Source organism: Amblyraja radiata, chromosome 13, assembly GCF_010909765.2.
Source record: "Amblyraja radiata isolate CabotCenter1 chromosome 13, sAmbRad1.1.pri, whole genome shotgun sequence".
Lineage (NCBI taxonomy): Eukaryota > Metazoa > Chordata > Chondrichthyes > Rajiformes > Rajidae > Amblyraja > Amblyraja radiata.
Window position 1 is genome coordinate 43,329,680 of NC_045968.1, and position 19,864 is coordinate 43,349,543.

Sequence of the window (19,864 nt, forward strand, 5' to 3'; positions counted from 1 at the left end):
TTGTGACCAATAACCTTAACCCAGTGATAAAAGAAGCAATTTTAAAATACAAACAGCTATTGAAATGTGTCCTCATTATGCTTTTATTGTTGTTTACTGCAATAAATACATTTCTTCTACCAAGATAAAGGTAATTTGGAACAACTCTTACTCTTTGGTTTACGCTCATATACTAGATGCTCCTGCGTCTTCCTGCTTCTCGTAGAAAAGAAGCTATCCTGATTTTATTTACAGAAATGTCAACTGTGTTCTGTTTTGAGTATTCCCTACAGGTTCTTAAATGATTATCTTACCTTTTTTAGATTTCACTGCTACAAATTAACCTCAGGTCACTATTTCATGCTCAAAAAACTTCTTATGTAATACTTAAAAGTAATGTGATTTTTGATCCTCTCCCTATTCTCTGTTGAACATCAAATTATTGCTTAATGGTGATGAAGGAATGGTTTAAGATTTTCAAAAGAATACCGCAATGCCATTATTTTCCTCAGTGCTTCAGTGTACAGATGATAAGTTACATAAATGTTCACATACTTTCAAAGTAGTAGAGGCAAGTATATCAAAATCTTGCACATTTTAATGGCAGTACATGGAAGTCTTTTAATAAAAACTTAACGTTTCCTTATTGAAAATATAGAAATGCAAGACAATATCAGCAGGTTTAAGCCTTGAAACAGGCTTTCAATTAAGCAAGGTTTCTTCAGTAAAGGCATCAACCTCACAATTTGTGACAGTAAAGTTGTGTTTTGTCAATTGCCCTTTGACACATGTGCAATCAATAAACCTGTCAGTCTATTATCTCCAGTGACCTGCTGGTCTTCACCCATGGGCAGAGTCAATAAAAGCTCAATGCTCTAATCAGATAATCAACCCCACACATGGGTTGGCAGATGTCCATTGTTGTTCCAAGCACTAATTATTACCTTGTGCTGTCATATCTGCATAGTTTCATTCAATATAAATTTACATTCTACACAGGAACCACTCTCACATTTGACTAACTGCAGTTTCAAACTAGTAACTAGTGTAAAAAAACCAGTAGATCCCATTTTGAGCTACCTTACATTATTGTTCAGCTTTGCAAGGTAATCTCGTAATTCTCTTGCTGCCTGGAATCGACCATATTCTTTCTTTGGGTTGGCACATTCTTCGAGCAAGGCTTCCAGTCTGCCAACTCTGACAATTTCTGGGGGGGGGTTATGCAAGAGCCCTCCTGATGTACCACGCCAGTTGGCATACCTGGAGAGCAGGTTCTGACAGATGGCATAGTAGTTATGGTCAATTGTAACACGAGAACATAAAATATCCTTCGAAAATGACAGGCAGGCTTCCTTTCCACAATCATCAAACTTGCTTTCGTACCATATATCCCAATTTTGAGGCTTATCTGCAGGGAACAAAAGGGAATACATTTGATCACAATTTCAAGGAACGTGCATTTAACTACATTTGCAATTTTAGTTTGTAGTAACTGATACAATGGTTCTTTAGAAAGGAAAAAAAACCCATTTATACTGCAGAACTAATTCAGAGTCATGAAACAGTACAGCAGAGGAACAGGTCATTCAACCCACAATGTCCGTGCCAAATCATGACGTCAAGTTAAACTAATCTCCACTGCCTGCAGGTGACCCATCTACCTCGATACACATGTGCCTGCCCAAAAACCTCGCACAGATTCACCACCACACTTGACAGTGGGTTCCTGGCACCTGCCACTCTCTTTGTGCAAATATAACTTGCCCTGCACATCTCCTTTAAACCTTCCCCCCGTCATTAAAGCTATGCCCTCTAGTCCTTAACATTTGCCCTCCTGGAAAAACTGTCTAACCTGTCTATGCCTCACATAATTTTATATCCTTCTATCATGTCTCCTCTCAACTTCCAAAGCTGTGGAGAAAACAATCCAAGTTTGTTAGCATTTTCAAAGAGGCATACAGCACAAAAATAGGTCCTTTAGCCCATGGAGTACACACTGACCATCAAGCACCCATTTTCAATACTAATCCTATTCTAAAGCATACAATTTTGTCCTGAATCCCTTCAACTTTACATGTCCTCTCCCCACCACTAGGAGTAAATTATAACATCCAATGAACCTAATGTATTTTTGTGACATGGGGGGAAATTGGAGCACTCAAAGGAAACCCATGCATTCACAGGGAAAATGAGCAAACTCCACACAGATGACTGCAGAGTTCTACCAGCTGCTTATCTGCAATCACGCAGTTAAAGGAAGCTGGTGAAACTGACTGATGGTCAGTTAAGGTTCTCTCCATTTTTAATTTTACATGGTAACTTCTTAACTGTCAAATGTTCATTTAGACATCCATCTCATTATTTCTTCAGCATGTTCAGGTAAGACCCCATATTTTGAAGTGTAGCTCATCAGCATTTCAATGAAAAGTCTCTATTAGCAACCTGATCCCTTTAGGCTTTTCACATGTGACATCAATCTATTTGCTTCCTAATCCATAGAGGGCATGGACTGTAAGCTATTGCATTAAACATCTATAATACTAGTTGCTTAACTTGGTGGGTCACAACCTTAAAGTCAGTGAAGAATCAATTAATAATGTTCAACTGCCTTTTGGTTTATGCAAAGCTAAATCCCATTTTTAATGTAAATGACTGGATATATTCCAGACTGTGACAGTGAAGTGTTGAAATCAAGGTTCCACTGCAGAGGTATCAAGACTATCAGATAAATCAAGATCATAAATCATCCAAAAGCAATATATATAATATCCCAGTTTCAAGAAGTAGAATCAATAGGACCATTAATTCAATTTGTGATACCTTTGTTTATTTATTAAAGACACGAGGAAAAATATTACATTAATTAACATCTTTTGGAAATCGTAACTAGGCTGAGGTCACTAACTAAAATTTGACCCAGTCCTGGTTGTCAACAGAATGACAGATCTCTCAAAATGACCATGATAAATCCATATATATTAAGGTTCCAATATCTCTACGGACTCACCAGCATATGTACACCGTTCCGTTCCATCTGCCCATGAATTGGCTGACGAGGACAGATGGTTGATGATTCATTAGCTTTTTATATCATTAACACCAGTTGCAAATTAATGGTGTCAAATATATAAAGAGTAGGAGGAAAAGAGCAGAACCAAAGCATACAACAGATTTCAATTTCAGTTACAAGTGGAATTCATTTCTTCATATAGAGAACTTAATTCAGCCCAGTAATGAGCAGAATACCAGTACAAGTATCTACTGTCTGGTTTGACCCAAGTTTGCAACCAATGGTGGGTGGAGTTGGTGACATTGAAGCAGGGTTTTTAACAAACAGCCCAGAATCAATGGTTTGATTTTCCTCATGTTCCAAATCAGATAAAAACCAGCAATGGACTGAGGAATATGCTAAGGGTATGGATCTGCTCATGATCAAGTTACCAACAATCTTGTTTCTCCACTTTCAATTACATTACAAGAGTTGCATGCATTTGCAAAAGGAAAGAATGGATCATTGGGGGGCTCAAAGAGGGCCACATAGATGGGTAAGAAATAAATTAGTGGAATGGAATTGATATGGATAAATTATATAAGGATTGCCCAACAGAGGTGGAGGAGACAGGCAGTACAACATTCAGTTGCAGTTAAAGACATAATTCAGTATTGTCTCTTCAGGCATGCAGAAAAGTACTCAATTAATTAGAAGTGGAAACATTATGAATGAATATGGTACAGGAAGTTTTTGAACTACCTTAGATAATAAATGTACATCATGGATGAAACAATACATGAATAGCATAAAAGGATGAAATTACTAAGAGGCATGAGAGTAGTGATGAAAGAAAGAGGGTCATTGGTATAGCAAAAACATCAGCAGTAAAATGGTTTTATCAACAGGAAAGATGCTCAGGGATAAGATGGGGAAAGATCAAAGGTGTAAAAGTGGACAACATGAAAGGGTTTAAAGACTCTAGAGATCATAGTAAATCCAGAAGGCCAGGGTATGATTGTGAAGCAGAGCTCAGTGATTTTCTAGATTTTTTTTTCTATTGAAGTCGCATGTCAAAGAGTCATTGTATCTGAGTGCACAATTTACTGAAATAGCACCCTGAGGCCTGAACCTACAATCCAGAGACAAGATGGGCGGCGTGACTCACGTCGCAGCGGCCTCTGCAGTTCGTCTGTCTTTTTTTTTCATTTTTGTCTCGTTTGAGTGTAGTTTATAGTGGTTTTTTTTAACTGGGTATGTGTGTGGGGGGCGGGGGGTGGGGGAAACTTTTACATCTTTTCCCTGTACGGAGGACCCGACCTTTTCTCTGTCGGGTCTCCGTTGTCGTTGGGGTCTAGCACAGTGGGCGGCCTCCAACCGGAACGACCTGGGGCTCCAGTCGCGGAGCCTGCTGACTTACTTACCATCGCGGAGCTGGCCGAGTTCGGAGCGGGAGGAGCTGTGGTGGCGCGCTGCTGCGGCCCGACCCTGGAGATTCGGAGGCTCCAGCCGCAGGTCTGGTGGACGGTAACATCGGGAGCCTGCGGGTCCCTGGTGGGAGACCGCTTTTCGGGGCTTCCGCAACGGCGACTTCTCACGCCCGAGTTGCGGGGTTGAGGATGACCTGGAGCGGGGCCTTACATCGCCCGGCACGGCTTTAAATGGCCGCGGGACTTGCTAGCGCCCGCCGGGGGCTCCAACATCAAGACTCGGAGCGCGGCCTTGCATCGCCTGGCGCAGCCTTAGTGGCCGCGGGACCTACTTACCATCGCCCGCCGGGGGCTTTGACTCTGACATCGGGAGGAGAATGGGGAGTGCAGGGGAGAGATAAGACTTTGCCTTCCATCACAGCGAGGAGGAGATTCGCTGTGATGGATGTTTGTGTAAATTGTGTTGTGTCTTGGTTCTTCTACTTGTTTGTATGACAGCAGAAACCAAATTTTGTTTGAACCTCATTGATGTTCAAATGACAACAAATAAATTGTATCATTGTATGTATCATTAGATCCTCCATGAAAGGTAGGAATTTAACTGATGCAATGACCACTACTAGCATCAAGAGATTATAAATTATTATAAACACTGCTGTAATTTCTACACGGTGAAACCAAAATGTATAAAAATAGCCTTAAAATCTGACAATGTGCACCTTAACCACATGTGATTTTTTCTATTACAAATCTCAAATGTGGAGTATAGAGGCAAATAAATAAATGATGGGTTTTTGTCCCAAACATTATGGAGGGCACTGTATAGTAGGCAAATATAACGTGTTGCAGATTTTTAAGTACATGAACGTGGCAGAAATGTAGATTTACTGAAAGTTAAAAACTATCTGAACACTGATCTGACAAGAATGCAGATTTGGATCAGGATGCTGTGGAAATGTGTTGCTCTGCAGGCTAAATACTATTAAAGAGACTGACTATTCATTTTCTGCAAAATAAATTCAGAATAAATTAAATACTCACTTTATTGAAATATATATTTGGTTTCTATTGCACAACTGAATTCAAAACGCTACAAAATGTTTTGTTATTGTAGGAAAATAGATGAAATTCAATTTATTTGCTCAGTGACTGACAAAATAATTGAACCAATTAAACCAGCTTTTTTTTAAATTTCGTCACTGAGGAGAATATTAAAGAGTTAGATTTTTCTTGTTGTTGAAAGTATTCTTCTGTTTTTAGTACATTGCATGCAAAGGGAGATTTCCAACTGGCACATTAAAATTTGCAATGCAACTAAAATTCTTGGATGTTGATTATCTTGTCAGAAGACATTTGCGTCCAAATTATACCAGGTGAAGAGAGGATGATGTTTTGACCTAGATACATGTTAATTAGTCTGACATGTTAAACTAGTATTGCAGGAAGGCAAGTTTCACTTTTCTAACTGAGATTAGTTTGATAAAACGCCTTTCAAAATTATATTTCTTTTTAAATATTACTAAAGATAAAACTCCTAATTTTAGTCATATTTCAAATCCACACCATGTATTTTAATTATGCATCACAGGTCCTTCAGGAACAAGTTTAACATAAAAGAGCAAACAAATTCCTTACTTTCAAAGTTCCATAAAATATTTAGTCATCCTGAAAAATATTCACGATGACTAAATATTAAGCTTAAAACATAATGGTTATTCGATAGAAACCCGGATGAAAAATGAGATGAGTGCCAGGTAATGGAAATCTCTATTTGAGACGCCTAATCATGTCAGCATCAAATGTTTTCTTAGAGAGGGCATACTTTCTCTACTCATCCCAAATAGATGCAGCAGCTTTACCTCAGCACACCTCTGCTTTCTTCTTTAGGTATTTGCTCCCCTCCCTCTGCTTAGTCATCCTTCAATTTTGCGGCAAAGTGGCAATGCAGGTGCAATTTCGCAATACAGAAACATATTTCATGTAACTTAGGTCAATAAAAAAATTATATTCAAGGCCAATTTCGGGCGGTTTGGATATACCAATTTAGTTGTAAATCAAGGGCAGAGTAAAGGGAGCCATTTGATTCGACCTCTATAAGCCGGGCAATGGATGACAGGTTTGTCAGCAAACTATTCTGTTTTGTACCTGCTTTACTTTTGGCCAGTCAGAGTCATTCAGCATTGAAACAGGTTATTTGGTGCACTGCATCTATGCTATCATGCTTATCTCTATATATCCTACTGCATTAATTCCAATAATCAATACCAATGCCTTGCTCATTCAAATACACGTACAAATAATTCAAACGTTGTTACGGTTTCTGCATCCATCACCTCAAACTCATTCCAGAAACCAAACACTATGTTGGAATATTTACTCGAGCCCCTTTAAACAATACGATAAAACTTTATTCATCCCCAGAGAGAAATTGCATCCTCCCTCTCAACTTTAACATATGACCTTAAGTTGTAGATACCTTTGCCCGGGGAAACAGACTCTTGAAATCTACCTTAATATGCCTCTTAATTTTCTATAACTTTATCACATCACCTCACAGATCCAGCCTATTCAAATCTCTCCTTATAATTCAAGCCTTCCAACTTAGGCAACATCTTTATTTAACATTGTTATTTCCTACACCTTTTCGTGCTTACCTGTGGATGTAGGGACCAGAACTGTACATTATATTCCAAGTCCTGCTCAACCAATGTTTTGTACAACTTTAACATGCCATCCCAATGCATTGGCCAATGAAGGCAAGCCCTTTTTTTGGCCACCTTATTGCTGCCACTTTCAGGAAACATAGGTTGGTGGGGGCGCTGCAAGGTCGGCAGCCCTGCCAGCAGCGTGTTACTTTTTTCAACATTTTTTGTGTGTTTTAATGTATGTTTTTAATGGTTCTTTGTGTGTCTTGTGTGGGGGGGTAATGGGGAAACCGTTTCTGTCACCGCCTCCATGGAGAGGGGACTTTTTCCATATCGCCTCTCCCGTGGCCTAACATCGGAGGATCGGTGCGGCCTTTCCCGGAGACGTGCCCGGGGCTTCAGCGGCGGGCACAGCGTGGACTCTCGTCACGGAGCGGGCGAACCCTCGCCGGGGATCGCTGGAGGGGAGCGCTCCGTCCGTTGGCCCGTGGCAGCCTGAAGCCGCGGTCTGCGGAGCTCCAGCTAGCGCAGTATCCGCAGCCTGGGATCCCTCGTTGGGGACCCAGGAGGAGAAGAGCTCCGACCGCCGGCCCGCGGCCTACTTCTACCGCGGGCGCGACGGGGACTTACCATCAGGAGCGGGGTCCCTCGCCGGGGACCCCTGGAGAGGAGCTCCGACCGCCGGCCCTGCGGTCTGCGGTGCTTCCGACTGCAGCGCGGTGGAGACTTTAGATCTTCGACCGCCGGCCTGCGGCCTACACCAACCTGAACTCGCGGTCTCCGGTGGGGAGGCACCGATTCAGGACTTACCTGGACTTTACCTTGTCTACATATCTGGACACGCGCAGCAGCGGCTGCGGAGGGTTGAGGTCCCGACCACGGGGGAAAATGGAGGAGGACTGGCCAAATTTTGTGATGAATGCTGTGGTGGATGTTTGTGTTAATTTTTATTGTGTTTTTGTGTGTTCTTTTTCCATTGCTGCTGGCAAATTTATTTCACTTGCACTTTATGTGCAAGTGACGAATAAAACTGATATTGATATTGTACCTCTAGGTCCAATGTCCAATAACATTCCCCAATCCATTACTTCTTCCCTACATGGTAATACTTAGCAATAAAGGACCCCTGTTTTGGGACATGAATCTGATGGTAATTTATTTTAAAACATTATGGACCATGATTAAATTGAAATAAACACAGTAAAAGTACATAGCTGGCTGTACGTTTTGAGAAGGCTCCGCTCCTTCAACGTCTGCAGTAAGATGCTGCAGATGTTCTATCAATTGGTGGTAGCCAGTGCCATCTTCTTCGCTGCCGTGGGCTGGGGCAGCCAGGCGAAGGCTGTGGACGTCAATCGAATTAACAAACTCATTAGTTGGCTCCGTCCTGGGGTGGAGTTGGATTCTTGGGAGGTGATCTTGGAGGGGAGGATGCTACTCAAATTGCGGAGCATTCTGGACAATACAGCTCACTCCCTCCATGACACACTAGTCAACCTGAGGAGTACCTTCAGCAACAGACTGGTTCCACCAAGATGCAAGACAGAACGACACAGGTGATCCTACTTCCCTGTGGCTATCAAACTGTACAACTCCTCCCCCTTCTGTCGTGGAGTAGACTGAGACTGACTCCGTTCCCCCTCCCCAATCTTTGCACACCCCCAATCCTTTCCACTCCTTACTTTAATTTCATGTTTCATGTATTTTGTGTTTTTATGACTGTTGGAAGATCAATTTCCCTCTTGGGATAAATAAAGTTCTGTTGTATCGTATCGTAAAACAAGAGTAACGGTCTCATATTAGTGCAGGTTTCTCTGGCCAACAGTAGTATTTTTCTTTCTCTTCATTTTGACTTCACTACTATAAATGATTCAGTCTTGCTGAAATGCAGAATAAAGGAGTGTTCGATCTTGATAAAATTGCAGATCTGGTGTAGGTAAAAGAATTCCCAATGCTTGCCATTCAAAGTCAACTGGGAACTTGGTAGAAATAATTATGGACAGGAAGTCCTGGGAGAAAAAAAAAGCTAGCTTGACTAAATCCCATTTGAAAATCAAATTTGAGTTTAAATGATATCTTTATTCACACATGACCTTGTCTGTTTAATTTATCTACATCATTTAATTTCTTCATATCTGTATAATTTCTCATTGTGGAGATCAGCACCTATCTGCACATCTCAACATTTGTTGCTTGATGAAATAATGTATAGCTAGCCAGCATTACCATTTTCTGGAATGAATTCCTTCTGAAAGCAATCAGTAAATTTGTACTTTGTTGGTTACATGGTTGCAATACGAGTATGCTAAATAATTCGTTTTTAAAAATATTTGAAATGTTGCAGTAATGCAACAATACATTTTATAGAATTACATCTACATTTCAACACGGAGGTTAGATTAGAAATAATTTGTGATTATGAATTGATGAAAACATAACAAGACCTCAAAATTAAAAAACGATCATATTTGAACTAAAATTTGATCTCTTCTGAATAATGCCTCCATGACACTTCTGATCAAGAGCGGCGTGCATATTATCATGTTATGAAATATCTCAAGTTACTCTGGAACGTTAAAATGTCTGTCATTACTCTCTGATACATTTCAGCTCTGCTTTAAGCAGCAACACTGCCTTTCCATAGCTGAAATTGACTATTGTGTATGATTATTTCCACAATGTCCATTACAGCCAGAAATTATTTCTATAACTAACCACTGTAAAGAAATCACTTCTACAATGGTAGTATTTTCATTTGCTTTTATCATGTACAAAATATATTTTATTTTGTACATGATAAAAGCAAATGAAAATACTACCATTGTAGAAGTGATTATGATGATGTCCTATGTTGATTACTTTTGCAGGACCATTTTGTTTACAAATGCAAGAATTATATTATTTAGGCTACATATTTAAGGTGAAGATAAAGATGTCAAAGCTCTTTCAGTTATACAAAATCCCAAAAGAAAATGTTCAGAAGTTGTGTAAAAGACGTTCAACGGTTCTGCTAATGTTGCATGCAAAAAAAGTCTTCAAATGTACCCTGACAATAAGTGCAGGTTTAACATAAGGTTAAAGCAAAATTAGAATAAATTAAAATATAGAAATACAGACATTGTAAATCTGAAATCAAAACAGAAAATGCTGGAAATACTTAGCAGTTCAGGCAGCATAAGCTTCAGGTCACAGACTTTTAGTGAACTACTCCAGATGACACTGCTAACTGAGTGACCAGTCTTCAGACTATTTCACTATTCAACGTGATAGCAAGAAAGGACCAAGGCAAAGAAAATAATAAACATCATCTCTAACAAAATTATATCTGGAGTGCCTGAGGGTTCACCTAACCTTAATTCCTCTAAAGGGCCTGAACCACTGACGCGACCTTTCAACGACTGTCTTCAACCTTCAAGCTCGAGGGCACTCGCCTGGAAAACCTCGAGCTGGATTGACCGTCAGCGATGAAACTGCGAGCTGGATCGACCAATCGCACACACATCGCAAAGGCGGGGGCCACGGAAAGCGGGGGAGCGCTGTCTGAAATTCACACCGCGATGATCAGAAAGGTAAAAGACGGCTGCACAGTGTACGGTAAGTCCTTTAGAGAGTGCGGAGGGGGGGAGGGGAGAGAAGGGGAGAGAGGGGGAGAGAACGGGAGAGAAGGGGAGGGAAGGGGGGAGAAGGAGTGGAGACAATTTTAAATAGCCAGACAACTTATAATAAAGTTTAGCGGGCATTTTACATTACCGGTCGGTTTTCCTTGGTCCTGAAAACTCCAATAAGCCAATTAAAATGTCCGGTCAACGAAGGAGATTGCCTACGGCTGCCATCAACTGCGTGTAACTACATAGCGAACCCACTCCACTGCACTACGAGTTCAAAACAACCATGCCGACCAATTTTTACTCGCCGAAAATTTTTCAACATGCTTAAAAATTTTCATCATCCAAACTGAGGCCATGAGTATGCGGGAACTTCCCTCGAGCATGAAGGAGAGTTCCAGTAACCTCATAGGACCTCCCAGGACCACGTGTGGACTAGGACCATGCTGCGAGTTTGAGTCGAGGGCAAACTCTTCTAAACTCGCAGATTAGGTCGCTGCAGTGAGACAGTCCCTTAACTAAGCTATTCCGTTATGACTATAACACTGATCAACCAGACAACATGAAAGAATATGAATGATTGATCAATAAATGGATCAATGAGTATGTTATCAATAGTCATACATTACCAATGACCTATTAAACATAGCTCACTGTGATATCTTCCAGGCCAACACAGATCTACATATCAAAGACCTAATTGATTGCAGAATACAGTCCCAGTCGTAATTAAAATAATGAAGCATTGACTCACTGAGGATGGATTACAACATTCAAGTTAAGATTCAAGGTCAAACAACACATATTCTGCAGAGGTGTTCGGCAATGACAATCTCCAGCAAGAGGGAATCAAACCATCTGTCATTGACATTCAACAACTTTACCATGACTACATTTCCTATCACCTATATTCTGAAGCAGTTCACCGTTAATCAGAATTTAAATTGATCAGCCACAAAAATAATGGTTACAAATAAAACATGACATGGCAGAAACTCTGCAGCAAAATACTGAATTGCTGTCAAAAGTGACAATTTAGGCTTTTCCAAGTCATTAGTGAGATGAAATAGTCTTCAATTGCTTGGCCGAATTCAAATGTAAAACCATTTAGAGCAAGGAGATAATGCAGTCCACTCGATTGTTATATTTCATACAACCACAGATATTGATCCACTGCACAGAAAATCCACAGAATCCACCTTCCAAAACTCGGACTCAACAATCCGACTGTAAATACGGTTATTAATTCTTTGCCACATTACCATTCAGCCCATGTGAAAGTAGCTTAGGTACACAGATAGCTGCCGTTGAAGTGCTTCAGCTTCTCAAAGAGATCAGATGACAAGAAATAAACCATCAGCCTGACCAGAAGCAACCACACTCTATGAAAATCAAATGAAAAATCGTACAGAATACATTGCTTTGGATTTACAAATGAGAAACAGGAACACGTATCGATTATTTGTTCACCTTGAAATCATCACCTCAGCTTAGTTACAGGTTTGTGGATTTTCTAAAACAAAAGCTTAATTGGACCTAGTTCAGGCAATTTCACTGATCACGGCATTTAAGATGACATAAACCAACAATGCTAAACATTTCAATTCATTTTATGCAACACTCCTTCCTCTTGTAAACTATTTTTTTCAAATAGGCTACCAATTCTCACAAATCTATTTTTTCCCCCAAACTATCAGCAAGGGAGTGGTGGCAGTGATATCGATGGAATAGCAGATTAAATTTCAAAATATTTTTCGATCAACTTCACTGGGACAACATTTTATCTCATGAAACAGTTACTGTTATAAAGACATATCATATGTGTATTGTGAAAGTAAATTCAAGATTAAACCCGTTAGCGCAGGATCAGAAGGGTTTCGGCCCGAAACGTCGCCTATTTCCTTCGCTCCATAGATGCTGCTGCATCCGCTGAGTTTCCCCAGCAATTTTGTGTACCAGCGCAGGATCAGATGCTGGATTACTCAAGTCTATTATGAACAGTGTAAGTAATCATCAGATCTGTAGACTAGAAAAGATTAGATTAGATACCAAGTAGAACTCATAGACACAAAAAGCTGGAGTAACTCAGCGGGACAGGCAGCATCTCTGGAGAGAAAGAATGTGTGATGTTTCGGGTCGAGACCCTTCATCAGATGTCAGGCAGGACAGCAATGGGCACTACAAATGGTCTCTCAGGGTTAGGGAGAGATTAAAAAATTAATCACATTTGCAATCTGACTGGTAATGAAGACATGTACCGTGTAAAATTAGAATCAAGCTGAGCTATGATATTCCCACAATTTGGTTGGCATGGACCAAGGGCCTGTTTTTAGATGCTTTGTCTCCATAATGCTATATTTGAATGTTGTGCCAATCTCTATTGTGAGCACAGACAGTAAATCATTTAGCGCAAGTAATGCTTTGGTTCAAGTAAACAGTCACTGGGGATGGGCATTAAATGATAATGATGCCCACATCCTGAAAATAAATTAAGGACGTGCAGACTGGCTATGACTGAGACGATTCAATCAGAAAGGTTTGCTGAATTGATGGTACAATGTCTAAATAAAAATGGTTGCAACATGCAAAGGTTGGTTTTAGTTGTCACAATTGATATGTATCATGCCAGGATCTTTTGCCATCTTAAAAAATCAAGTAAACCAGCGAAAATGCAATGATGCTTGCTGCATTTTACTTCCATGTTAAAGAATTCCAAACATTTTGAAAAATGATGCATCATGAAGGGCAGAACTCTTTATTGATAGGTTATTGAAATTGCTGAATGCAACCTCAACTTAAATAGTATAATGTACACTGCTCTTCTAATCCAATGAGTTGTATTTCCCTTCAAAAATACAAAGGGCTTTTAAAGTGTAGATGGATAATACAAATGACACTAATTATGGCTTAATCTAAATTTGGATGTCATTTGATTAATTTGACTTGGAAAGAAAATAAAGAACCATAAAACACTTTGGGATAAATAAATCAATAAACCTTCCTTGGTATTGAATTTACCAGACTTTGCAAAGCCGAAATTTGAAAGCCCTCTTAAACTCCTTCCGAATCTCGAGAAGCAAATGTTATTCCAGCAGTATTTATTTAGAGCTTGAGAACTGAATGACTGTAGGGGAAACAGACAGCTATGATTTAACAGAACAATGAATGCAGTAGGTTATTTTGCCTGAATCTGTATGTGAGCTCCATTTATTAGTTACCACAGGCTGAATTTATCTCTGCATCAATGCACTGCTTGGAAGGCAGAACTATCCTGTTTGCCACATTACAAACCTACCTCTGGGCTAATAACAAATACGCAGGTAGTCAATAAAATCTCTAGCCTATGGAGGTATTTCAGAATGTAATATTTATATATAAATATGTCCCTATTCAAAAATTGTCGCCAGATGATTAAACGGTACAGACTATTCTTTTGATTGTTGTTTCCTTTATCTGTTCTTGGGTTGATGCCTAGCATTGCATAGGGCAATGCTGCATATATTGTCATGCAGCAACTGTGCACCAGTGAAATAAATTATTGTTAAGGATAATTGAAGGGGCGTCAATCAAGAGGATTGGTTTGCTTCAGATGGCATAGAGCTTCCTAACAGCTGTTACAGCTGCACTCATCAAGAGGAGAATATTCCACCCTGCTCCTTAAATATGCCTTGCAAATTGTGGAAAAACTTTGGTGTGTCAGGTGGTGAATTGCTCAATACTCAGCCTCTAACATACACTGATAGACATGGAACTTATGTTCAGTTTATTTTTTTGTCAATGTGAGCCCTTGATGTTGTTGGTGGTTTCTTGGCAATGGTTATGCCATTGAGTAGATGGCTAGAGTCTTCCTTCTTGGACAAGGGGTAGCACTGTAGGCAGCACATAGAGCTGCTAACTCACAACTCCAGTAACCTGGGTTCAGTCCTAGCCTCTGGTGATGTGTGAGGAGTTTGCATATGACCCGTGATCACAGTTTCCTCCAGGTGCTCGTTTCCAACCAGATCCCAAAGATATGAAGACTGCTAGATTTTTAATAGCCGCAAAGTGCTGGAGTAACACAGTGGGCCAGGCAGCATCTTTGGAGAACATGGATGGGTGATGTTTCAGGTTGGGACACTTCTTCAGACTAATTGTAGTTGGTGAATTTAGACGGTATGAAACAAAAGGACTGAAGAGTTGCAAATTGTGAAGCTTGAGGAAGGAATGTGGTGGAGGGGAGAAATAGGTGCAAGTCCAGGTGGGACAAAGGAGTGAGTAGGAGGAACATTGGGGTGGGGGGAGTTCTTCTGCCTTTAACCTCTGGCCTTTGTCCATCATTTGCCTATCACCCCCCCCCCCCCACATGTATTCATATGTATGCACCCATTGGTTGCCAGGCTTTGTCCTGCCCTCCTCTCTTCCCACTTTCTCCCCCCCTCCCCACCACAATCAAAGAAGGTTCCAAACCTGAAATATCATCTATCCACGTTCTAGTCCTGCCCTCCTCTCTTCCCACTTTCTCCCCCCCTCCCCACCACAATCAGTCTAAAGGTTCCAAACCTGAAATATCATCTATCCACGTTCTCATGAAATGCAGATGCTGCATGACCCAGTGAGTTACTTCAGCATGCTATATTTTTTAGTAAACCAGCATCTGCAATACCTTGTTTCTACAATAACAATAGTTTAATTGACCTTTGTAAATATCCCCAACTTTGTAAGTGAATGGTAGAACCTGGGGGTGGTTGATGGCGAGGGCAGGGGTGTGTGTGGGCAGGGGGGCTTGTGGGAGGAGGGGTGTGTGGGCGGGGGGGTTGTGTGGGGGGAGCGGAGTGTGTGGGTGGGGGGGAGTTGTGGGGGGAGAGGGGTGTGTGGGCTGGGGGGAGTGAGCTCGGAGAAAAGACGGGGGAAGAGCCATGGGGGAGTGGTGGGGCATCACGGGGAGGGGGGGGGGGGGGAGGAGCCAGCTAGGGGGACCAGAAGAGTAGTGGCTGGAATTGGCAGCGCGATGGGGACTCACAGCGAGCGCTGGTCGTTCTCCTCCGCCGGGATCAGAGTCTCCGCTTTCCGTTAGGCGACATCTTCGACTTCGGGATGGGCTGGGTCTCCGACTCGGGGCTGTGTCTCCAATGCTGGGATGCTGCTTGGGGCTGGGCTACTGCTTGGGGTGGGGCGGCTGCTTGGGGCGGGGCGGCTGCTTGGGACGGGGCTGGGCTGCTTCGGGTCCCTCTGAAAGTCCGGTTGGAAGCGTTCGCCGGCTTTCCTCAGCTCCGGTAAAGACGCGATGGCGCAGGAAGGGGCGGACCGTCACCGGGAGTGACAGGGGAAGAGACTAATCTGCGCGACGCTGACTGGCAGAAGAAGAGGTCGATCTGCGGAAGCGTGGTTTTTAAGATTTAAAAAAAATATTTTTTTATTAGAAGCGTAAACACATAATAACAACACGGTTTGTTGATCAATTACATTCATACAAAACTTATGTTCTTTTTTAGAATTTTTTGAAAGATAGAACTGAAAAGAAAGGCCTATAAACTAATAGAGAGGGAGGGGAAAAAAAATCTTGCTAACTTTTACGACATTCAACCGATCGGAATGAAACTTGGTGGACTCACAGCACAATGAGTGAACTGGGTAAAAGTCGTAGCGCTATCGCAAACCGTTTTTGCGCAAATACAAAGACCGCCAAACCGGAAGATAACAAGATCAGAGGTTTAGTTATGTATAGATTAACAAATAACATTTGATTATTTAAAAGGGGATCGTTACTGTTGTGGGGAATAAACATTAGCGATGTTACAAAACCTACCTTCAGCGGCGCTCCAGATTGCCACTGGCTGTGTGTGTGATTCCGGAGCCTTTGGGGGGGGGGGTTAAAATGCAGTTTGTATTGCTTGTCGGCTGCTAGTCGATTAAGAAAAATCGATCGGACTTCCGTTCCCGTTTTTTTATTTTTTTAAATTGCTGGACAATTTAATCGTTGGATTAAAGTAAAAAGCGACTTCTAACGCCCTCAACGTGACGGATCGCAATATCAGGACAGAGCAAACAGTAAGTCGTATATTTCACATATAATCTTGCTTCTTGGGGTGGCTTTAGTCTAAATTTACTATGCGAAAATGTTATTTAGTCCCCATACGAATCGGCCGTGTCTTGCCTGCCGATATGGGCTTAAAACTTACGGCAACGGCAACGTTCCAATCGATCACATTCCAGAAAGATGATGATTAAAATTCTCTTTTTTTTTGGACAATCATTTCATAAGAGCATCTAAATCATCTATATTTTGTGTTATTGTCTATCCATGATCAATACTTTCACACTAAATATCCACAACACGTTTAGTCATATGTATTGTGCAAAAAATAATAATTTTGATTATATTGAGAGTGGATGTTTCTAGATTAATTTATGGGAATTAAACATTAAATTCTTTCCATTTGGCATATAAGTTCATGACAGTGAGATTTAAAAATCATGTTATATTGTGAATTCTTTTCCTGAATGGGATCAGTTTGTTATTTGGATATTTAGGCTATTTAAAAATTTTAGCCTTTTCTTAAGAAATGGACAGATGTTTAGATCTAGTAATTTAATTTAGATGAATTTAATTGATCAGATGAATTTAATTGATTTGATGAAACTGATGACTATGAATTTTTTGTTGAGTATTTACTATTTGTTTTAACGTTTAACTTTATCATTTCTACCTTTTTGCTAAAACTGCCAATAATAACTTTATTGTTTCTGTTAATGCTGTTCAGTGTTTTTTTTCTTTACATTTTAAACAGATGTTTCCGAAGAAGAAATGCAAAATTGTCATTCCAAATGCCCAGCAAAAGAGACTGATTTAGACAGCATTCGCAGAGATTATCCGAATTTGTACTCCTCCAAATGTGATGATCTACAGGACATTCTTAATGGGAAAGTAGTGGGCAGAAAGGCATGTCATGCGTGGTTTGAAGAGCAAAAACCTGTAGTTTACAATGCCAAAATTGAAAAGTTGAGGAAAAACAAGGTGTACAGAGTTGCTTATTGGTTACAATCTGAGGAGTATGATGATGCTACTGATTATGATATGCCAATCTACCAGCTAGCAACTGATTTTCTCCATAAAGACTTGGTCTATTGCTAGAAATTGTAATTTATTTACCTATCTGTTATGGACTTACAGCATATAATACAATAATATTAAAGTTCTGATCTTGAGAATATCACATTTTTGAATTTTCAAGGCAGTCTTGGTGTTTATTACTATTTCCGTCACAACGGTCAATTTTGTAATCAGCTACAATTAGGTAACTAACTAATTATATGGTTTAATTTCAGGTCATCCAAGTAAGATGTTTTATATTTGTTTCAGAATGCTTCAATCTATAATAACTGAAAATTTCATTCAGTTCTCTTAATGTTTAAGAAAGTTATGGGATTTTGACTGTCCTCGATCACAGCTTTTGTGTTAAATCAATGGAAAAGCAATAGGGAACAAGATGCTAGTTTCCGAGTGTGAAAATGGCCATAACTTGTTTAATACTGAAGATATGAAAGTGAATTAAGTGTCAAATTAAAGTTATTTTAATGCTTTATCTGATGGGACAAATTACAGGCTTGATTTTTAAAATCTCAAAATTTTGTAACATTCTTAAACATTAATGAATCAGAAATTAAATGGTGTTATTTATTTATCAGTTGAAATGTATAATTCTCAATATAAACAACATTGTTTTAAGTTAATATTTCAATTTTCCATTTTTTAAAGTATTTTTTCAGCATTTCTATTGGTGTGAAGAGAGTATCAACATCATTTAATTACAATATAATATTACTATTTTAAAGTTGTCATGCAACCCCTTTCAGCGTACGGAAATGCTTCAATATATGCAATCTAACCAGTAGCAATGTAAAGTGGGTGAATAGCTACTTTGGGAGAAATGCCTGCAGATGCCATTGACCTAATAATACAAGATAAGGATAAAAGCTACTCTGCTCATTTTCCCTCGTGAATACGTGGCACATCATTATAGCCTCAGTAGTCAAGAGCATACATGCATGTAATATGTTATGTTCGTTTCTAGATATTATTTTCCTCTTTAAACATGGTGCACAGCACAGATTACTTCATACAGAAGACAGTTTTAACTTGAATTAGATATCACTAATGACATTGTTGACATTAGTTCACAGATTCTGCTATTATTATAGTCGGAACAAACAAATATTAATATATCATGGGCAGTAACAGTTCATGTACATTAATTGAAGTACCAACCAGGCAGATTATTTCAAAATCCAAAAAGCCATTTATAGTACACTCATGATGAATCATTTATTTTTTTACGTATTTGTTATTCGTTCAAATACTTTAAGAAATGCCACATAGCTCAGGACATGACATAGAGCTGAAGTGCACTCTACATATACAATGTAGCACAGTGCCTCCTTTGTAATGCGCTATCTAGACTAGGTGGCTACAAGAGCAGCTCCCTCAACCCCAGTGTAGGAGGCCATTACACTGCAGTTGTTCTACATCTCTAGATCTATGGAGGAGGTGGGGTACACAGAAATCAAAGATCCTATAGCTGGTAAGCTATCCCATGAACGCTGCTGGGAATGGATATGACATTGTCTGTGAAAAAAGGCCTGTACTCAGTTGTAACACCTGTCTACATGAATGGCCTGCAGGGTTAAGTTCTAAGCCAAAACCTCCCTGAACAAGTCACGATTTGTCTTCCTATACTTATAAAAACAAAATTTACTATATGTTACTAAACTCCCGTCCACATCTTTGCAACACTGAGTGAGTTCTTCATCATCGGAGGCACTAGCCTTTTAATGAAAGATTTAAACAGAAACCTTGATTGTCTATTTTAGTTGTTCAGGCAAACATTAAATATTCCTAGCTTTATTCAGATATGGTCAAGAAATTCATCCAACACTTTCATAACGTTGAATAAAATATATGTTTTAAATATTCTGTTTTTTTTACACGAGATTGGGAAGTGTTGATGCGCGAAAGGACATGCATCCTCATACACAGACCAATTTAAACATATACATGAGCAACAATTGGGAAGGCCATTGGTATGCTGGATTTAATGATGTATAATTCAATACAGGAATAAAGCTATCTTACTTGCATTTATATAGCGTGTTAAATTGACGACACCTTCAGTATTGTGCATAAATTGGGTCTTCTTGCTTAAACAAGGACATACTTGACATAGGGAAGCGCAACAAAGA

At 40.0% G+C, this 19,864-nt stretch overlaps 1 protein-coding gene across 2 annotated transcripts in view; it reads right to left on the reverse strand.

Annotated features, from left to right (window-relative positions):
• Window positions 1–557: 557 nt before the first annotated feature.
• Window positions 558–19,864, reverse strand: part of dipk2a (divergent protein kinase domain 2A) — a 182,736-nt gene continuing 163,429 nt past the window's right edge. For both annotated transcript variants that reach the window (XM_033031897.1, XM_033031896.1), the window contains exon 4: window positions 558–1,387. In XM_033031897.1, the coding sequence (XP_032887788.1) occupies window positions 1,056–1,387 (332 nt within the window). In that variant the 3' untranslated portion in view covers window positions 558–1,055. The remainder of the gene's footprint in view (window positions 1,388–19,864) is intronic.